The sequence below is a fragment of the Chiloscyllium plagiosum genome, unplaced genomic scaffold, assembly GCF_037043375.1.
Source record: "Chiloscyllium plagiosum isolate Xiang-an unplaced genomic scaffold, Cpla_swu_hap1 HiC_scaffold_9, whole genome shotgun sequence".
Taxonomy (NCBI): Eukaryota; Metazoa; Chordata; class Chondrichthyes; order Orectolobiformes; family Hemiscylliidae; genus Chiloscyllium; species Chiloscyllium plagiosum.
In genome coordinates, this window is record NW_028270147.1 from 73,777,719 (window position 1) to 73,793,250 (window position 15,532).

The following is a 15,532-nucleotide window of genomic DNA, read 5'->3' on the forward strand; positions in this document are numbered from 1 at the left end:
GTTGAAAGCTGCAAAGAACATTGCATAGTCATTCGGCTCCCGGGAAGTACTGGACAATGAAGGTTACCCGGTCTTCTGAGGAGGTCATTATGGTTACTCGCAGTGGCAAGTCAAAACTGGCGGTTGATGAATTGCGCATCGTACCCTGTTCTTATGAGGGCATCCTTGAGCACTTTCAAGTGTCTGTCATGTTCCTCCTCATCCAAGCAAATCTTGTGTATGCAGAGGGCTTGTACATTGGGGATGGCTATTTTAATACGTTTCAGGTGGAAGCTCGATAAGTGTAGCGTCGTGAGATTATCCGTGCATTTTACTTTGCTCAAAAACTACATGAGTCCATGTAAAACTCTGTAAAACTATGCAGAGGGCTTGTCAGTTTGACTAAACATTGGGACACAGACAGACTTCACACCTACTGTTAGAAAAGCTGGACTGAATATAATTTTAAAATGTTCTGGGATCTACATAAGAACAGAAACCAGCTTATCCAATTCTAAAAGATTAAACAATCTAAAATTGCTTAATGTATTACATCTCCATGACACTGGACTCCCTTGGCTACAAATTCTGTGAACATGATCTTATACTCCACAACAACCTGATGAAGGAGCGGCGCTCCGAAAGCTAGTGCTTCCAAATAAACCTGTTGGACTATAATCTGAAGAAATTATAATGAACCTTTATAAAACACCACTTCAGATTCAAATGGAGTATTACATCCAATTCCAGGTATAGTGAGCGTGAAGACATTAGGAGATGATGCAGAAAAAGATTTCTGAGAATGGTTCCAGGGATGGTACTTGGATAGATTAGAGAAGCTGGGATCATTCCCCTCACAGAAAATTGTGATTTCATAGAGGAGTTCAAAATCATGAATGCTCTAGATTAATTCCAGTTTCTAGTTTAAAGTTGAACAAGCTAATCTTGAACTATCTTTCAATCAATAATGAATTACAATCAAATGCTTAATTTCACTGTTTAATGGGTGTTCAAACTTATGCATACGTTGTGTGGAAACTGGAGTAACTGACAAGTTCAGCTTAATTCAATTATAATTTCCCATTGCACTCCAGCAGAAACTCCAGATTGTTTTCCAATATATTAGCCACCAGCTAAATGTGGCTAATTGTGAATCTGAATGTGGCCAACTGCATTTCTAAACAGCGAATTGTGGACATCATTGGACAGTGATCTCAATATTTGTATTAGATCAGTGCAATAGTTATATAGTTAAAATTTGTATGTCACAAGACAATAGAATGTGAGAATATTTTTTTGATTTTCAAGTCTTCTACTTCTTTATTGCTGAATGATGATGGATATTTCTTCAGGAAAAATAATGCAAAAGACATTTACCTGTATTGCACCAGTGTATGTAAGGCCCTTCTCTTAAAATTGACAGGTAGCAAGAACTGTCCTTATGTTTAGTTAGTCATTTTTGTTGGACACTTCTGGAAAAGCTTATTTTACCTATTGACTATACCAGATTCAGCCATAGTGGCTTTTACTCAATTTTTTTCTCAAACGAATATCAGTCACCAAGACCTTGACTTACCCGATCCATGAAATGCTGTTCCAACAACACGAACACAGCTTGGAACTCTCAGATCCCAGAACCTTACAGTCTTGTCTTGTGAGCCAGATGCAATCATCCATCCTCCCCAAGTATAGAGTGCTAGAATATGACCTATAATAACAAAACAACATTGGTGTCTAAAGTAATCCAAGCTATAGTGACCATTTATAAAAGAATATACATTTAATTGATTACAAAAATAGAACAAACTTCAGCATCAGACATCAAGAATTGGAGAATTATGTTTGATTCATCCCTTTTCACATTTGGCTAACCAGAGCTAAAAAAGATGCTGACAAAGTAGTTCTTGCAAACCGAAGAAAGCAATTTTTCTTTTCCCCAATGAATGGTATTTCCAAATGTTCACCCTTCCCTCCCATTGCATCTGCTTTTAACTTAACCAAATTAATTAAGGGGATTGTTGGTCAATCTAAAGAATGTGGACTGCAGTGGTTCAAGAAGGCAACTCATCCCCTTCTCATGGGCAACTAGGGATGGGCAATAAATGCTTATCAACCAGCAATGCCCATATGCCACAAGAGAGAATTAAAAAAAATCCATCATATGCCAGGAACTCCTCACAAATCTGAAAAATCTTGCTGAACCTGCATGTTATTTTTATATTTCTTGTACAAAGATTGTCTAATTTTTCTGAATGACAATGTTTTAAAAAGTTCCTTATCATTTATAAGGTAATCTGACTTTTCATTTCTCCTACCAAAATAAGCACCTCACACCTGCTCACCCTGTCGTCCAAAAACAAATTTATTCCTATCACAGCTTACCTATTTCTAGGAGTCTTCCGAAAAGCCTAATGTCTCTCTCATCATTGTATTATCAGCAAACTTTGATGCATTACTGTCCTCATTGAAGTTATTATTTAAGATTGTAAATAGCTGAGGCCAAAGCAGCCTGACATTTGAAAATATTGGCTTTTTTTTTGCTCTGTTTTCTGCCCAATGGCCAAGCCTCCATCTCAGTCATACTGCCATACAGTCCCAGCCTTTTTAATTCAAACCTTCCATAAGCAGCAACATGCTGGTAAATCTCTTCTGAATCCTCTCTAGCTTAATAATATATTTCCCAATAACAGAGTATCAGGTTGTAGTCCCATTAATTTCTTCTACTTTTTCTAAAATTAATAACTTTGTGCTCCTCACAAAAAGGAAGCCTTTTGGCTTCCACTGTTTTTGATTATGCTCTTAGTGTCTTTTGTATCATAGCAAATACAGAATATCTGTTTAAAGTCTGTCATTTTCTTATTCCCCAGACTATAATTTGTCCTGTTTCTCTCTCTAAAGACCAACATTTACTTCTGTTAATCTCCTCTTTCCTGGATTTAAGAGGAAGTTCTTAGGATCTGTTTTGCTTGCTTCTAAAAATTTCCTATTCAGGGGCTTACAACTATTCTCCGTGAGAATTTTCTTTTAATCCAGATTATTTTTCCTGAATACATGTGATCAAAGTAAAACTGCCAAAAAGACAAACTCTGATAAGAATTATCATTTTCACATTGACTCAATTCTGCACTACAATGCATAAAGAAGCCTAAACGACAGACTTTTTTGTTTATCTTCAAATTCATTTCTTTGCGCTGAATTTCAATAATGTTTGGCAAGTATAGCGTTAGATTTTACAGTGCATTGAAAAAAAATCTCTAACTAATAATAAACTATTACGTTATTTATTTGTTCTTGGAAATTAAATCATGAAGAAGGAGAATCTTTTGGTCTATTGCATTTAAGAAGAAAAAGCAGTGATGAAACATTAAAAACACGAGTGCAAAAATCAGCTGAGGCAACAAATTCAGGCCATCTATTCATCCTGGTATATGGCATTAGTTCCTATAATACAAAAAAAATTATTTAAAAAAGGGAATAAGCATCTATTTTACAAGAGAGGAAAACCAGAGCAATTATTGCAACCTTACCTTTCAAAACCTATTTTAAGGAGTCTGAAATGCAGGTGATGACTGATAACTAGCTCCAACCACATTACATATTAAAATACATTTTCTAGCATTAAATTAAAGGAAAAAAATGCAAACAAGATTCCTCATCTACTAATTACAGTGAATTCTGTACAATAACAAGCACAATACATAGTTGATTCACGTTTAAGAGAGTTACAAAAAAGTCACTTTTCAATTGAAAAAAGCATTTTCATCTACCAATTGTTTCTAGGTACAAAAGCAACATCAATTTAAGGTTTTTGAATCTATTTCATACCAGTATGTCCACTGAGTGCATGTAATCCCTGGCCTCGTTGACAGTCTGTTGTATAAATATTACAATCTCCAGCTCCAGCACTGATTAAGATTGCTCCTCCACTTTCGGGGCCCTCCATGAAAGCAAGATCCCGGATAGTACCATCATGCATGCTGAACTCCAAATCAGGACCTGTGAAAGAACACCTTACTTATTTAGGTTATTCTTCTGTAGCAACAGACACAAGTAAATCTCATTCATCATTAGAATATTTTACAACACACAAATGTAATTCAATACAATTTTCAAACATGCATAAAACATGTAATCCTTTTAGCAAATGCAGTGAAAATACTAATGGAATTTTGTTATCAACCCACCAATTACTTTGAAGGAATGGACTTCTGACAAATATGACAATGTTTTGTCACTGCTAATTCCTGAAATCTCCTGCTGAATTCCTCTAACTTTCTCAGGTATGCATGTAACTTTTCTGGGTGAAGCTATTTCTCTTTGGCTTTGATATTTTGCTACTATTTTCTCTAGACTCTGGAAACATTGCAGATATTTTTAAAAGTTAGAACCACAGACCCCAGTTTCAATTTAAACGTATTCACAGCGCTGATCATGCGTTGAGTCTCTAAACATTCCCTGCAGTTTATAGTTCAGCTCATTCAGTTTTGACATTACGTCTGTAAAGAATCCGAAGTCTGACAGCTCATTGCACACTTCATCCCTTGATTTAAGAAAAGTGACTATTTCAGGTATCAGATCTAAAATTCTTTGCAAGGAATTCCCCCAACTCATCCTCCATGCTGATGCAGGTGGTTAAGTTTACCGTAGGCAATAGAATTTGTCGAGTTAAAGTTTAAGCAGTAAAGGGCTTTTGCTTGAATTGAGTTTACTTTCTTAGTGACAGCTTACATCACATGACAAAAGTGCATAACATTACTGGCTACAGCTTACTGGTGGATTATACACAGTTAATTGAGAATAGAGGGGAAATCAGGATCATTTCTGAAAAATACAACAAAGCCTACAACAAAGCATGGCTGCAGTACCATCACCTTTAATGGAATCCAGTTTCTTGACTGGAACGTTTTTCTCATGCACATGCTTTTGAATTTTGTATATATTCTCACTATTTGTTCTCTTTAAGGGGCACTTAAGAGTGAGAAGATCCTCTTTATTTGGTATGCCCTTAAAAACCATACATACAAAAACATTTAGAAGGCGGCGATGGATTTATCAGACTGAAATGAGAAGCATTCAATTCTTCAGGTCTGACTGTTGCAGAAACATGTCTTCAGACAAAGATTACACTCATCCTGCTTCTGTGAATGTATTGAGTGATGACATGCTCTGGATTGCCGTTATTGTTTCTTCATTGTTCTTAAAGTTACTGAATAAAAGAGTCAGTGGCTGCTAGCTTTGTTTCTATAATTACTTTGCCATCTGTGAATTATCTCATATCTTGGCAGAAAATGGCAAACACAAAATGATGCTTCAGTGTAAGCCTTCCCTGATGCTGCTGGTTTAAATAAAAATTACTGCTGAGCTTTCCAAACAGCTTTCCTCTGAAGTATGCTGTTCAAGGCAAAACAATCCTTGAAGTTACTGTGTATCACAGTGTGGTGTTGTTCCAAATTCCTTATCCTTATATGCTGATGATACATAACAGCAATTGCTCTTAGCTTTTATAACAGCAATTCAATTTCCTGTTGCACATGAAAGTTGCATATTATTGGTTTATTTTTAGATACCCTAAATTCATCACTCATCATTATTGCTTCATCTTGTAGTTCAGGATCTCAACCTGTCATTTAGTCCTGCACAAACCTATCAGATAAGCAGTGGAAGAAAAAAAAACTACAGGTCTACAGAGAATGGGCAGAGGAGCGAAACCAGCTGAACTCTTCTTGCAGATAGTTCTCATGGACATGACAGACTGAATTGCCTCCTATATTTCTAATACAGTAATATACTAGATTTACATGTATTTAGAAAGGCAAGGACCAATAATGGAGAGTCAACAAGACTCTCTGCATGGAAAATTGTGTCTCACTAACTTGATTGAGTTTTTTGAAGAAATAACAAAGAGGATTCATGAGGGCAGAGCAATGGACAAGTTCCATATGGACTTCAGTAAAGGTGTTCCACCAAGCTTCCACATGGTAGACTCACACGGAATACAGAGAAAACTAGCCATTTGGATACAGAACTGGCTCCAAGGTAGAAGACAGAGGGTGGGGTTGGAAGGTTGCTTTTGAGACTGGAGGCCTGTGACCAACGGTGTGCCACAAGGATCGGTGGTTTTCGTCATTTATGTAAATGAATTGGATATGAACATAGGAGGTGTGATTATTAAGTTTGCAGATGACACCAAAATTGGAGGTAATGGACAATGAAGAAAGTTATCTCAGAGTAAAATGGGACCTTGATCAGATGGGTTGATGGGCTGAGGAGTGGCAGACAAAGTTTAAGTTAAATCATTGAAAAGTGCTGCATTTTGAAAGGCAAATCAAGACAGGACTTATACACTTACTATTAAGGGTCCTGGGTAGTGTTGCTGAACAGAGACCTCATTCAGCTCACTCCACTATAATATGTCAGTGATGTTCCTCTGCAACCTTGAGCTATAGAATATTGCACTATGGAAAACCTCTATAGAAAATCATGCTATAAAAGATCCCTAACAGAAAAATCGCAATGCCCATTCAGTAGAAAGTTCGCATTATCCAAACAACGCTCACCATTCAATCACATTATAGCCATTCGCGTTGACTAAACATGTGTTATAGTAGAACGACTGTAATACAGGTTCATAGTTCTTTGAAAGTGGAGTTCCAGGTAGACAGGAGTGAAGGGGGTATTTGCTATGCTTGTCTTTATTGGTCAATGTATTGAGAATAGGAGTTGGGAGGTCATGTTGTGGCTCTGCAGGAAATTGATTCAGCTACTTTTGGAATACTGCATTCAGATCTGGTCTCCCTGCTATAGGAAACTCGAAAGGATTCACAAAAGATTTACAAGGATGTTGCCAGGGTTGAAGGGCTTGAGCTATAGGGAGAGGTTGAATAGACTGGGACTATTTTCCCTGGAGCGTTGGATGCAGAGGTAATGACCTGACAGAGGTTTATAAAATCATGAGCAGCATATATAAGGTAAATAGACAAGGTCTTTTCCCTGGGTTGGGGGAGTCCAAAACTAGAGGGCGTAGGTTTAGGGTGAGAGGGGGAAGATTTAAAAGGGACCTAAGGGGCAACCTTTTCATGCAGAGGGTGATGTGTGTATGGAATGAACTGCCAGAGGAAGTGGTGGAAGCTGATACATTTAAAAGGAATCTGGATGGGTAGATAAATAAAAAGGGGTTCAGAGTGATATGGGCCAAATGGTAGCAAGTGGGACTAGATTAATTTAGGACATCTGGTCAGCATGGATGAGTTGGACCCAAGGGTCTGTGTCCATACTGCACAATTCTATGAATCTACACTGGCCTCAAAAATCAATTCTTAATATATTTCTTATTTGTTCATGTTGCCTCAAAACTTACTTTACCCTGCAATTATAGACCACCTTCACCAAATTGAAACATGATTCGACAAGCCAGCAAAGCCTGTTATAAACACGCACTTTTCTATAGCCACACACCTCTGGAAGTGCAAGTCATGCAGCAACATTAGTGTGAGGGTGAAGGAATGGGACAGGCAATGAGGTCAACTGCAAGAGATACACCTGGCGAAGGAATGCAGATGGGTGGTGAAGCCAATGGTCAGAGATGTGCACAGATGTCAATCATGACCGAGATATTGGAGACCACAGTCATAAGATGTCGGCCTTTTTACACTTGCCTCAGACTGAGCACATAATTTAGATTGATACTTCAGGTCATACTCAGGACGTCTATACTGCTGAAGGTGTGAACATTTGGTTTATTCATTTGTTGGTGTCACCTTATTTCTAGAAAGTTAACAAGCATGGATCTTCACCTTTTGTCAGTCCTTTTGCCCTTACACATTCCACATAGGTCAACAACACCAGTCCAGTATTTCTGTCACCAATTTTTTCTCTTCTGTTTACCCCTCATACATTTTCTTACAATATTTCCTTAAAATAAATTCCCTGTCTACTATTAAGTCTTAATGCCATGTATTTCTCCCTATCACATGTACAAATTTTCTATTGTCTCCAGCAATTTCCATTGGTCTGTTTGGATCTGTAGAGAATCCTCCTATATATCCAGCTCATCAATTATCTCTTTGCTTTTTCTTCATGTCTTTAATAGAATGTTAAATCAAGGTTATGTTTACCTGATCATATAGATGTAAATGATACCATTACACATTGGAAGAAAAGTAGGGAAATTGTTTCTAGTATCTTTGCTAATACTTATCCCTTAACCAGATTCACAAAATATAATGGTTCGATTACTATCTCATCACTGCAAGAAGGACTTTGCTTAATCAAATTAATTGTTGTGCTTTCTGTATTACCACATTAAAATAAAACTTCAAGAGCCGACTGTGCTTTGGAACATCCTTTATGTGACGTAAGGCACTATATTAGGGATTCGCAAACCACAGGTTGTGACCCCTTTAGATTGGTTTGTAGAACAAATGTTTGGAGTCAGGGACTATTCCTTCTCTGTGGCAGCAACAGTGATTGGAGACTGTCCAGTCTGGAATCTCTGGCAGAACACCAAATCAAACAGCATGAGGCAGGTGGTGAGCCCAAAGTGTCCTTTAACATAACTTATTTTGGGAGTTCCTTTGACTGGGTCTGTTTGCTGAATTGGTGCAGCTGAAGTCAATTGCATCTCAGTAAGTGACCAATTGTGGTAAAAACCAGGAGGTCAAAAGACAAAGCTAGAATGGCGAGTGTTAGAGTCATAGAGATGTACAGCATGGAAACAGACTCTTCGATCCAAGTCGTCCATGCTGACCAGATATCCCAACCCAATCTAGTCCCTCCTGCCAGCACCCGGCCCATATCCCTCCAAACCTTCCTATTCATGTACCAATCCAGATGCCTTTTAAATGTTGCAATTGTACTAGCCTCCACCACTTCCTCTGGCAGCTCATTCTATACATGTATCACCCTCTGCGTGAAAAAGTTGCCCCTTAGGTTCCTTTTATATCTTTCCCCTCTCACCCTAAATCTATGTCCTCTAGTTCTGGACTCTCCCCACTCCAGGAAAGAGACTTTGTCTATTTATCCTATCCATGCCCCTCACGATTTTATAAACCTCTAAGTTGCTGATCTTTGAGCGGCCCCATTCTCTCTCTAGTTACCCTTTTGTCCTTAATGTATTTGTAAAAACCCTTTGGATTCTCCTTACTCTATTTGCCAAAGCTACCTCATGCTCCATTTTTGCCCTCCTGATTTCCCTCTTAAGTGTACTCCTCCTGCCTTTATACTCTAAGGATTCATTCCATCTATCTCTTCTATACCTGACATATGCTTCTTTCTTTTTCTTAACCAAACTCTCAATTTCTTTAGTCATCCAGCATTCCCTATATCTACCAGCCTTTCCTTTCACCCTAACAGGAATATACTTTGTCTGGATTCTCGTTATCTCATTTCTGAAGGCCTCCCATATTCCAGCAGTCCCTTTACTTGCAAACATTTGCCCCCAATCAGCTTTTGAAAGTTCTTGCCCAATACCTTCAAAATTAACCTTCCTCCAATTTAGAACTTCATCTTTTGAATCTGGTCTATCATTTTCCATCACTATTTTAAAATGAATAGAATTATGGTCACTGGCCCCAAAATGCACCCCCACTGACACCTCAGTCACCTGTCCTGCCTTATTTCCCAAGAGTAGGTCAAGTTTTGCACCTTCTCCAGTAGGTACAACCACTTATCGAATCAGAAAATGTTCTTTAATAAATTCCACCCCATCTAAACCCTTAACACTATTGTAGTCCCAGAACTATGTTTGGAAACTTAAAATCCCTTCCCATAACCACCCTTTTATTCTGGCAGATAACTGACATCTCCTTACAAATATGCCAAACCCTCTCCCTTGTGGCATGCAGGGGGCCATTCCACCCCCCCTCTCTCCACCTCCCCCCCCGCCCCAAACAGGCAGCCTTTCACTGTCCTACAACACCCCTTCCCTTCCACCAACCCCAACACCACCTCACGCACCCTTAAACTGACCCGCACCATCATGGCCTTGTGTGCCCTTGCACTGGCCCGCACCACCTCGGCCTCGCACGCTCTTGCATCGGCCCCAAGCTTCAAACTTAACAGTAGTTCCCCTGTCCATCTGCTGTACAGGCCCCTTACTCCAGGAGAGACACTGATTGTAGATACCAGCAACCAGATCACAAGTAAACTTTTATGTCACACCTTATCTCATACTATTTGGAAATCCAAATATAGAATGTCATCTTCTGGAATCCCTTTATCCATGCTGCTTGTTACATCCTCAAAGAACTTGAATAAATTTGTCAAATAAGTTTACCCTTTCACAAAACAATGTTAACTCTTTCTGATTGCATTGTGCTTTTCTAAGTGTCCTGTTACTATTTCTTTGATAATGGAATATAGTATTTTTCAAATTATGTTAGGCCTTAATTGTCCAACCTTTTGTGCAACATATTCATTTTTTCTTTCTCATCAGGCCATTGAGGAAATGTTGGAAAAATAAACCTTCAGAAATTTAGGAATAGAAAGACCAGTTGGTTGTTCAGACCCTCAAGCCACCTCCCTCTTTTCCCATTACCCTTGCAAATGGTATGACATACAAGTCTCTGGGGGATGGGAGGGATGGAACATGCTGAATCTGTAATGTAGAGTTCAATTGATCCTATTAACATAACTGGCATGAGGTTTGGTTGCAAAAATCAATGTTTAAGTGATCTTTAATTCCTGCAAGTTGGCTATCTTAATTTCAAGCTTGTAATTTGATTAATAATACAGTTACACCACAATGAAAGAACTGAATGAACAAAACTTAAAATATGGTTCTCTAGTTTAAGATCAAATATTAAACTGATATGATTAAGTTTATAACTAACACACCAAATGGGCTAGCTGCTTGGAAACTGAAAAGTCATTTGAGATGAAAGTACTATTTCATTATTTGTATGCGAACTGGAGAACAGAGAACGGGCTATGTAAAATGATCAAAAACTTGATTGAGGCCCCCAAAAAACAACTGGTCAATCACTGAGCCTTCAGAAAGCAGGCTTGGCCTATCCAGAATTGATCATGTGAATAGCAAGAAACAAAAGAATCTGAGGAAGGGACACAGGACCTGAAATATTAATTCTGATTTCTCTTCACAGATGCTGCCAGACCTGCTGAACTTTTCCAGTCAATTCTGTTTTTGTTTCTGATTTACAACATCCGCAGTTCTTTCAGTTTTTATGTGAATAGCAAACACTGATGAGGAGTTGTGTCCTGAAATGATAGCGAGCTAGCTCAGGACAAAGCAGGTTGATCGGATACTTGGCGATCAGAACACGAGAACTGATCATTCCCTTTATTCTGACTCTCGATCTAGCCCCAGTAAAGTTCCATACATGGACACGAGGTTACGATAGCTAGCTTAGAACAAAGTAGCCTGATCAACTACTTGGAGACCAGGAGAGCATTGAGCACTTCCTCTGTTCCAATTGTGCAAGGTTGCCTTGAATTGTCCATGTGGATGAGAAAATATGTGATAATCTGGGATAACCTTTCAATTTTCTGTCTTTCCTAAAATATTAATTAGCACCGTACCACAGATTACGAAAACATTTTCATGTCAGCTGACAGGCAAAACTCACCGCCTATGTTCTTGAAGAGGTCAGAGACAAATATAGCAACAACGCTGTCCATTAAATATTCTACCAGCATCACATCATCACACCTCATGCCATCATTGCTTCTTACATCGTGTCTGTAGACATCGTATTACCCATAAACCCCTCAAGGTCTGCTAAGTGAGCGTTGCTTTTCAGAGATTTTGAATCTTGTTGAATTATTGACAGCACTCAGCAACCCATTGAACCCCTTCATCACCTTGTAGCTGCTTCCTTTCTACCTCTCCTCGCTGCTCTCCCATCTCTCCCTACCCTGTAGCTGCTTCTGTCATCTCTCCCTGAATTTCCCTGCCCTGCAGATGCTCCCTCACCACATCTCCCTGCCCTGTGTCTGCTCCCTCACTGCATTTCGCACCTTCTCCAGACTTGATTAATGTAACAAATTAGACAAAGTCTTTTACAAACCATTCTTACAAACCCCCATTATTACTTGATTTATAGTCTGTCCTACGCTGAACTTACCGTCTGGCTGTCTATGAATCACTCCCACCAGTGACTGATTTCTTTGCTATTTCTAATCTCCAATGAAACTGATTCTACAGTTGTTGCTTCAAACCAACATTTCCCACTACCATACTGATCTTATCCTGTATCAACTGAGCCACAACACTGTTCCCTTTCTCCTTGTCCTTTGAAAAGGACCAGCATGGTCACTTGGACCGAAGGGTCCGTTTCGATGCTGAATGACTCTACGACTCTAAGTCTTTGTAATGGTTATTGAATCATGTCTACTTGTTTCTTTTTGTGCTATCAATTCATCCATCTTGTTATGAATGCTGCATATCTTCAGATAAAAGGGCTTTTAATTTTATCTTTTTTACCATTTTACCTTACTCGACTTGATTAACCCATGTGTTTACATTTGTATGCTCTGTCCATCCAAGGCACACACTAGTTATCATCATGCACATTGCTACCTACAATAATGCCTTGCCTTATCCTTTCTAACTACTTTTTCTTACTGAGTTGAAGTTTCTTTTTGAGTGCTGAAAAAAATAGGTCACGCGCAAATAACGTTTTGGGATCTGAGTTGTTGACATCCACAGAAAACCTCTGAAGCAAAAAGGGAACAGTAATTTAGCAAATGCTGTACTTTAAAGTTATAAGACTTGTCCCTTCATTCTATTAGGTTTTAGTTGATTTGTATAACTTTCTTTAACTGCTTTTAACTCATTACCTACAATTCCCTTCCTAATATGAAAGGGATGACATATCTCAGTTTTGAAGGCTCTATTGTCCCCCAGTATCCACAAACCTTTTTAGTGAAGCGAATTCCAGATTTCCACTAACCTTTTTGTGAAAAATCCTCCTTGACCTCACTCCAGAAAGCCCAACTCAAATTTAAAATTTTTTTTTCTCTCATCTGCGAGAAAAAAAATTCGCTACCATATCAAATCCTTTTAAAATATTAGTGATTATACATTTGATCAACAGTAAGTCTACAAATCAGAATCAAATTCCACTAAAAGGTTATGTAAACTGCAATTCATTCGAGCAGCTAAAGAACCCAAGATATTTTACATGGGAGATAACAGTAAAAGCTACTCAGTTATATGCTTGATTTGGACTTGAAGGAAATCATTTAGCTGGCATAATCACAAGGTCTTCTTTGGTTTTTCTTTGCCTTGCAATCTCCTCCTACTGTGCACTTGTATTTACCTTCCATTTATCTGACCCCAGTTCCCCCCCCCCCTTGCTCCATAGCTACTATTTGAACTTTTTCTACAATTCTCAGTAGTATCTAACTAAACTTCTGATCCACTGATAGTCTCAACTGAAGCCGCCTCTGGGAATACTCAAAAGAAATTTGTAATAATCTCCCAATTTTCCCAGATTATCCCTAATTCATATCTTTTGAGGCTCAGACTCCAGTTCTCCAATCCTGAGTCAAAGTCCATAAAACTACCAACACACTGCAATGCACTGTGGTCCATCTGTTCCCACATGCTAGAGCTACAAAATTTCAACTGCCTTGCCACTTTCATGTTCAATTGATTTCAATTTATCACAACTGTTCCATCTGGTTATACCAAACAGTTTAAAGAGTTACACTTCAAATTTAATACATCTCTTGTATTTCCACTCATATTTGTTTAACTATTGCTCGCATTTAGAGGGATAAAATGTTGAAAAGTCGCCAACTGCTCACCTAATTAAAGCCTGAACACTTGCCAGCTCTTTGGGGCTAAAAAACAGGAGCATGTCATTTTGTCTCTGTATAGAATTCCTATTTGCACTATATTTTCAAGTTTGCAAATCAGGCCTTGCCAACTCAACATGATTGTTTTTGTAATTTATCTCCACAATGCCTTTTTCCATTGCTAGCCTGTCTAGGTTATCCGGACAATAGGCTACAGTAAATCTGTTCCACAATTTGTCTCAACATTCTTTTAGGAGAAAGTGAGGACTGCAGATGCTGGAGATAGAGTTGAGAGTGTGGTGCTGGAAAAGCACAGCAAGTCAGGGGTTGGTTGATGAGGGTGTCCCAGAGACGTCCTGTCTCCCTGATGTAAAGGAGACCACATTGGATGCAATGGATACAGTAGATGACATTGGTGCAGGTACAGGTAAATTTCTGTCAGATGTGGAAGGTTCCTTTGGAGCCTTGGACAGAGGTGAGGAGAGTGGTGTGGGCGCAGGTTTTGCACTTCCTGCGTGGCAGGGGAAGGTGCCGGAGTAGGGTGTGGGCTGGTGGCTAGGGCAGGGGGGAGGCACAGCGGGTAGACCTGACGAGGGAGCAATAGAGTCATAGATGTGGAGCACGGAAACAGACCCTTCAGTCCAACTCATCCATGCCAACCAGATATTAATCTCATCTAGTTCCATTTGCCAGCTCTTGACCCATATCCCTCTAATCTCTTCCTATTCATGTACCCATCCAGATGCTCTTTAAATTTTGCAATTGTACCAGCCTCCACCACTTCCTCTGGCAGCTTATTCCATACACATACCAAAAGTTGCCCTTTAGGTCTCTTTTATATCTTTCCGCTCACCCTAAACCTATGCCCTCTAGTTGTGGACTGCCCCACCCCAGGGAATAGATTTTGTCTATTTATCCTATCCATGCCCCTCATGATTTTATAAACCTCTATAATGTCACCCCTCAGCCTCTGACGCTCCAAGGAAAACAGCCCCAGCCTATTCAATTTCTCCCTATAGTTCAAATCCTCCAACCCTGGCAACATCCTTGTAAATCTTTTCTGAACACTTTCAAGTTTCACAACATCTTTCCGACAGCAAGGAGACCAGAACTGCATGCTGTTCTGGTCTCAAAAAGTTCAAAAAGTGGCCTAACCAATGTCTCGTACAGCCGCAGCATGACCTCCCAACTCCTATATTCAGTGCTCGAACCAATAAAGGAAAGCATACCAAACACCGCCTGCACTATCCTATCTACCTGCAACTCTACTTTCAAGGAGCTATGAACCTGCAGTTCAAGGTCTCTGTTCAGCAACACTCCCTAGGACATTACCAATAAGTGTGTAAGTCCTGCTAAGATTTGCTTTCCCAAAACGCAGCACCTTGTATTTATCTAAACTCCATCTGCCACTCCTCAGCCCGTTGGCCCATCTGATTAAGACCCTGTTGTAATCGGAGGTAACCTTCTTCGCTGTCCACTGCACCTCCAATTTTGGTGTCATCTGCAAACTTACTAACTGAATGTCCTATGTTCATGTCCAAATCATTTATATAAATGACAAAAAGTAGTGAACCCAGCACCGATCCTTGTCTGAAAAACAATCCTCCACCACCACCCTCTGTCTTCTACTTTTGAGCCAGTTCTGTATCCAAATGGCTCGTTCTCCCTGTATTCCATCAGATTTAACTTTGCTAAAGTCTCCCATGGCAAACCTTGTTGAATGCCTTACTGAAGTCGTGGAGGGAATGGTCTCTTGGAACGCTGATAGGGATGGGGAGCAAAATATATCTCTGGT

The 15,532-nt window shown here is 39.3% G+C and overlaps 1 protein-coding gene across 1 annotated transcript in view; it reads right to left on the reverse strand.

Annotated features, from left to right (window-relative positions):
* Window positions 1-461: 461 nt before the first annotated feature.
* The window catches only part of LOC122554541 (WD repeat-containing protein 47-like), a 54,262-nt gene continuing 39,191 nt past the window's right edge, over window positions 462-15,532 (reverse strand). Inside the window, exons 12-14 of the mRNA XM_087990239.1 lie at window positions 3,805-3,975; window positions 1,556-1,687; window positions 462-493 (exon numbers count right to left, since the gene is read on the reverse strand). Of these exons, the coding sequence (XP_087846365.1) occupies window positions 462-493; window positions 1,556-1,687; window positions 3,805-3,975 (335 nt within the window). The remainder of the gene's footprint in view (window positions 494-1,555; window positions 1,688-3,804; window positions 3,976-15,532) is intronic.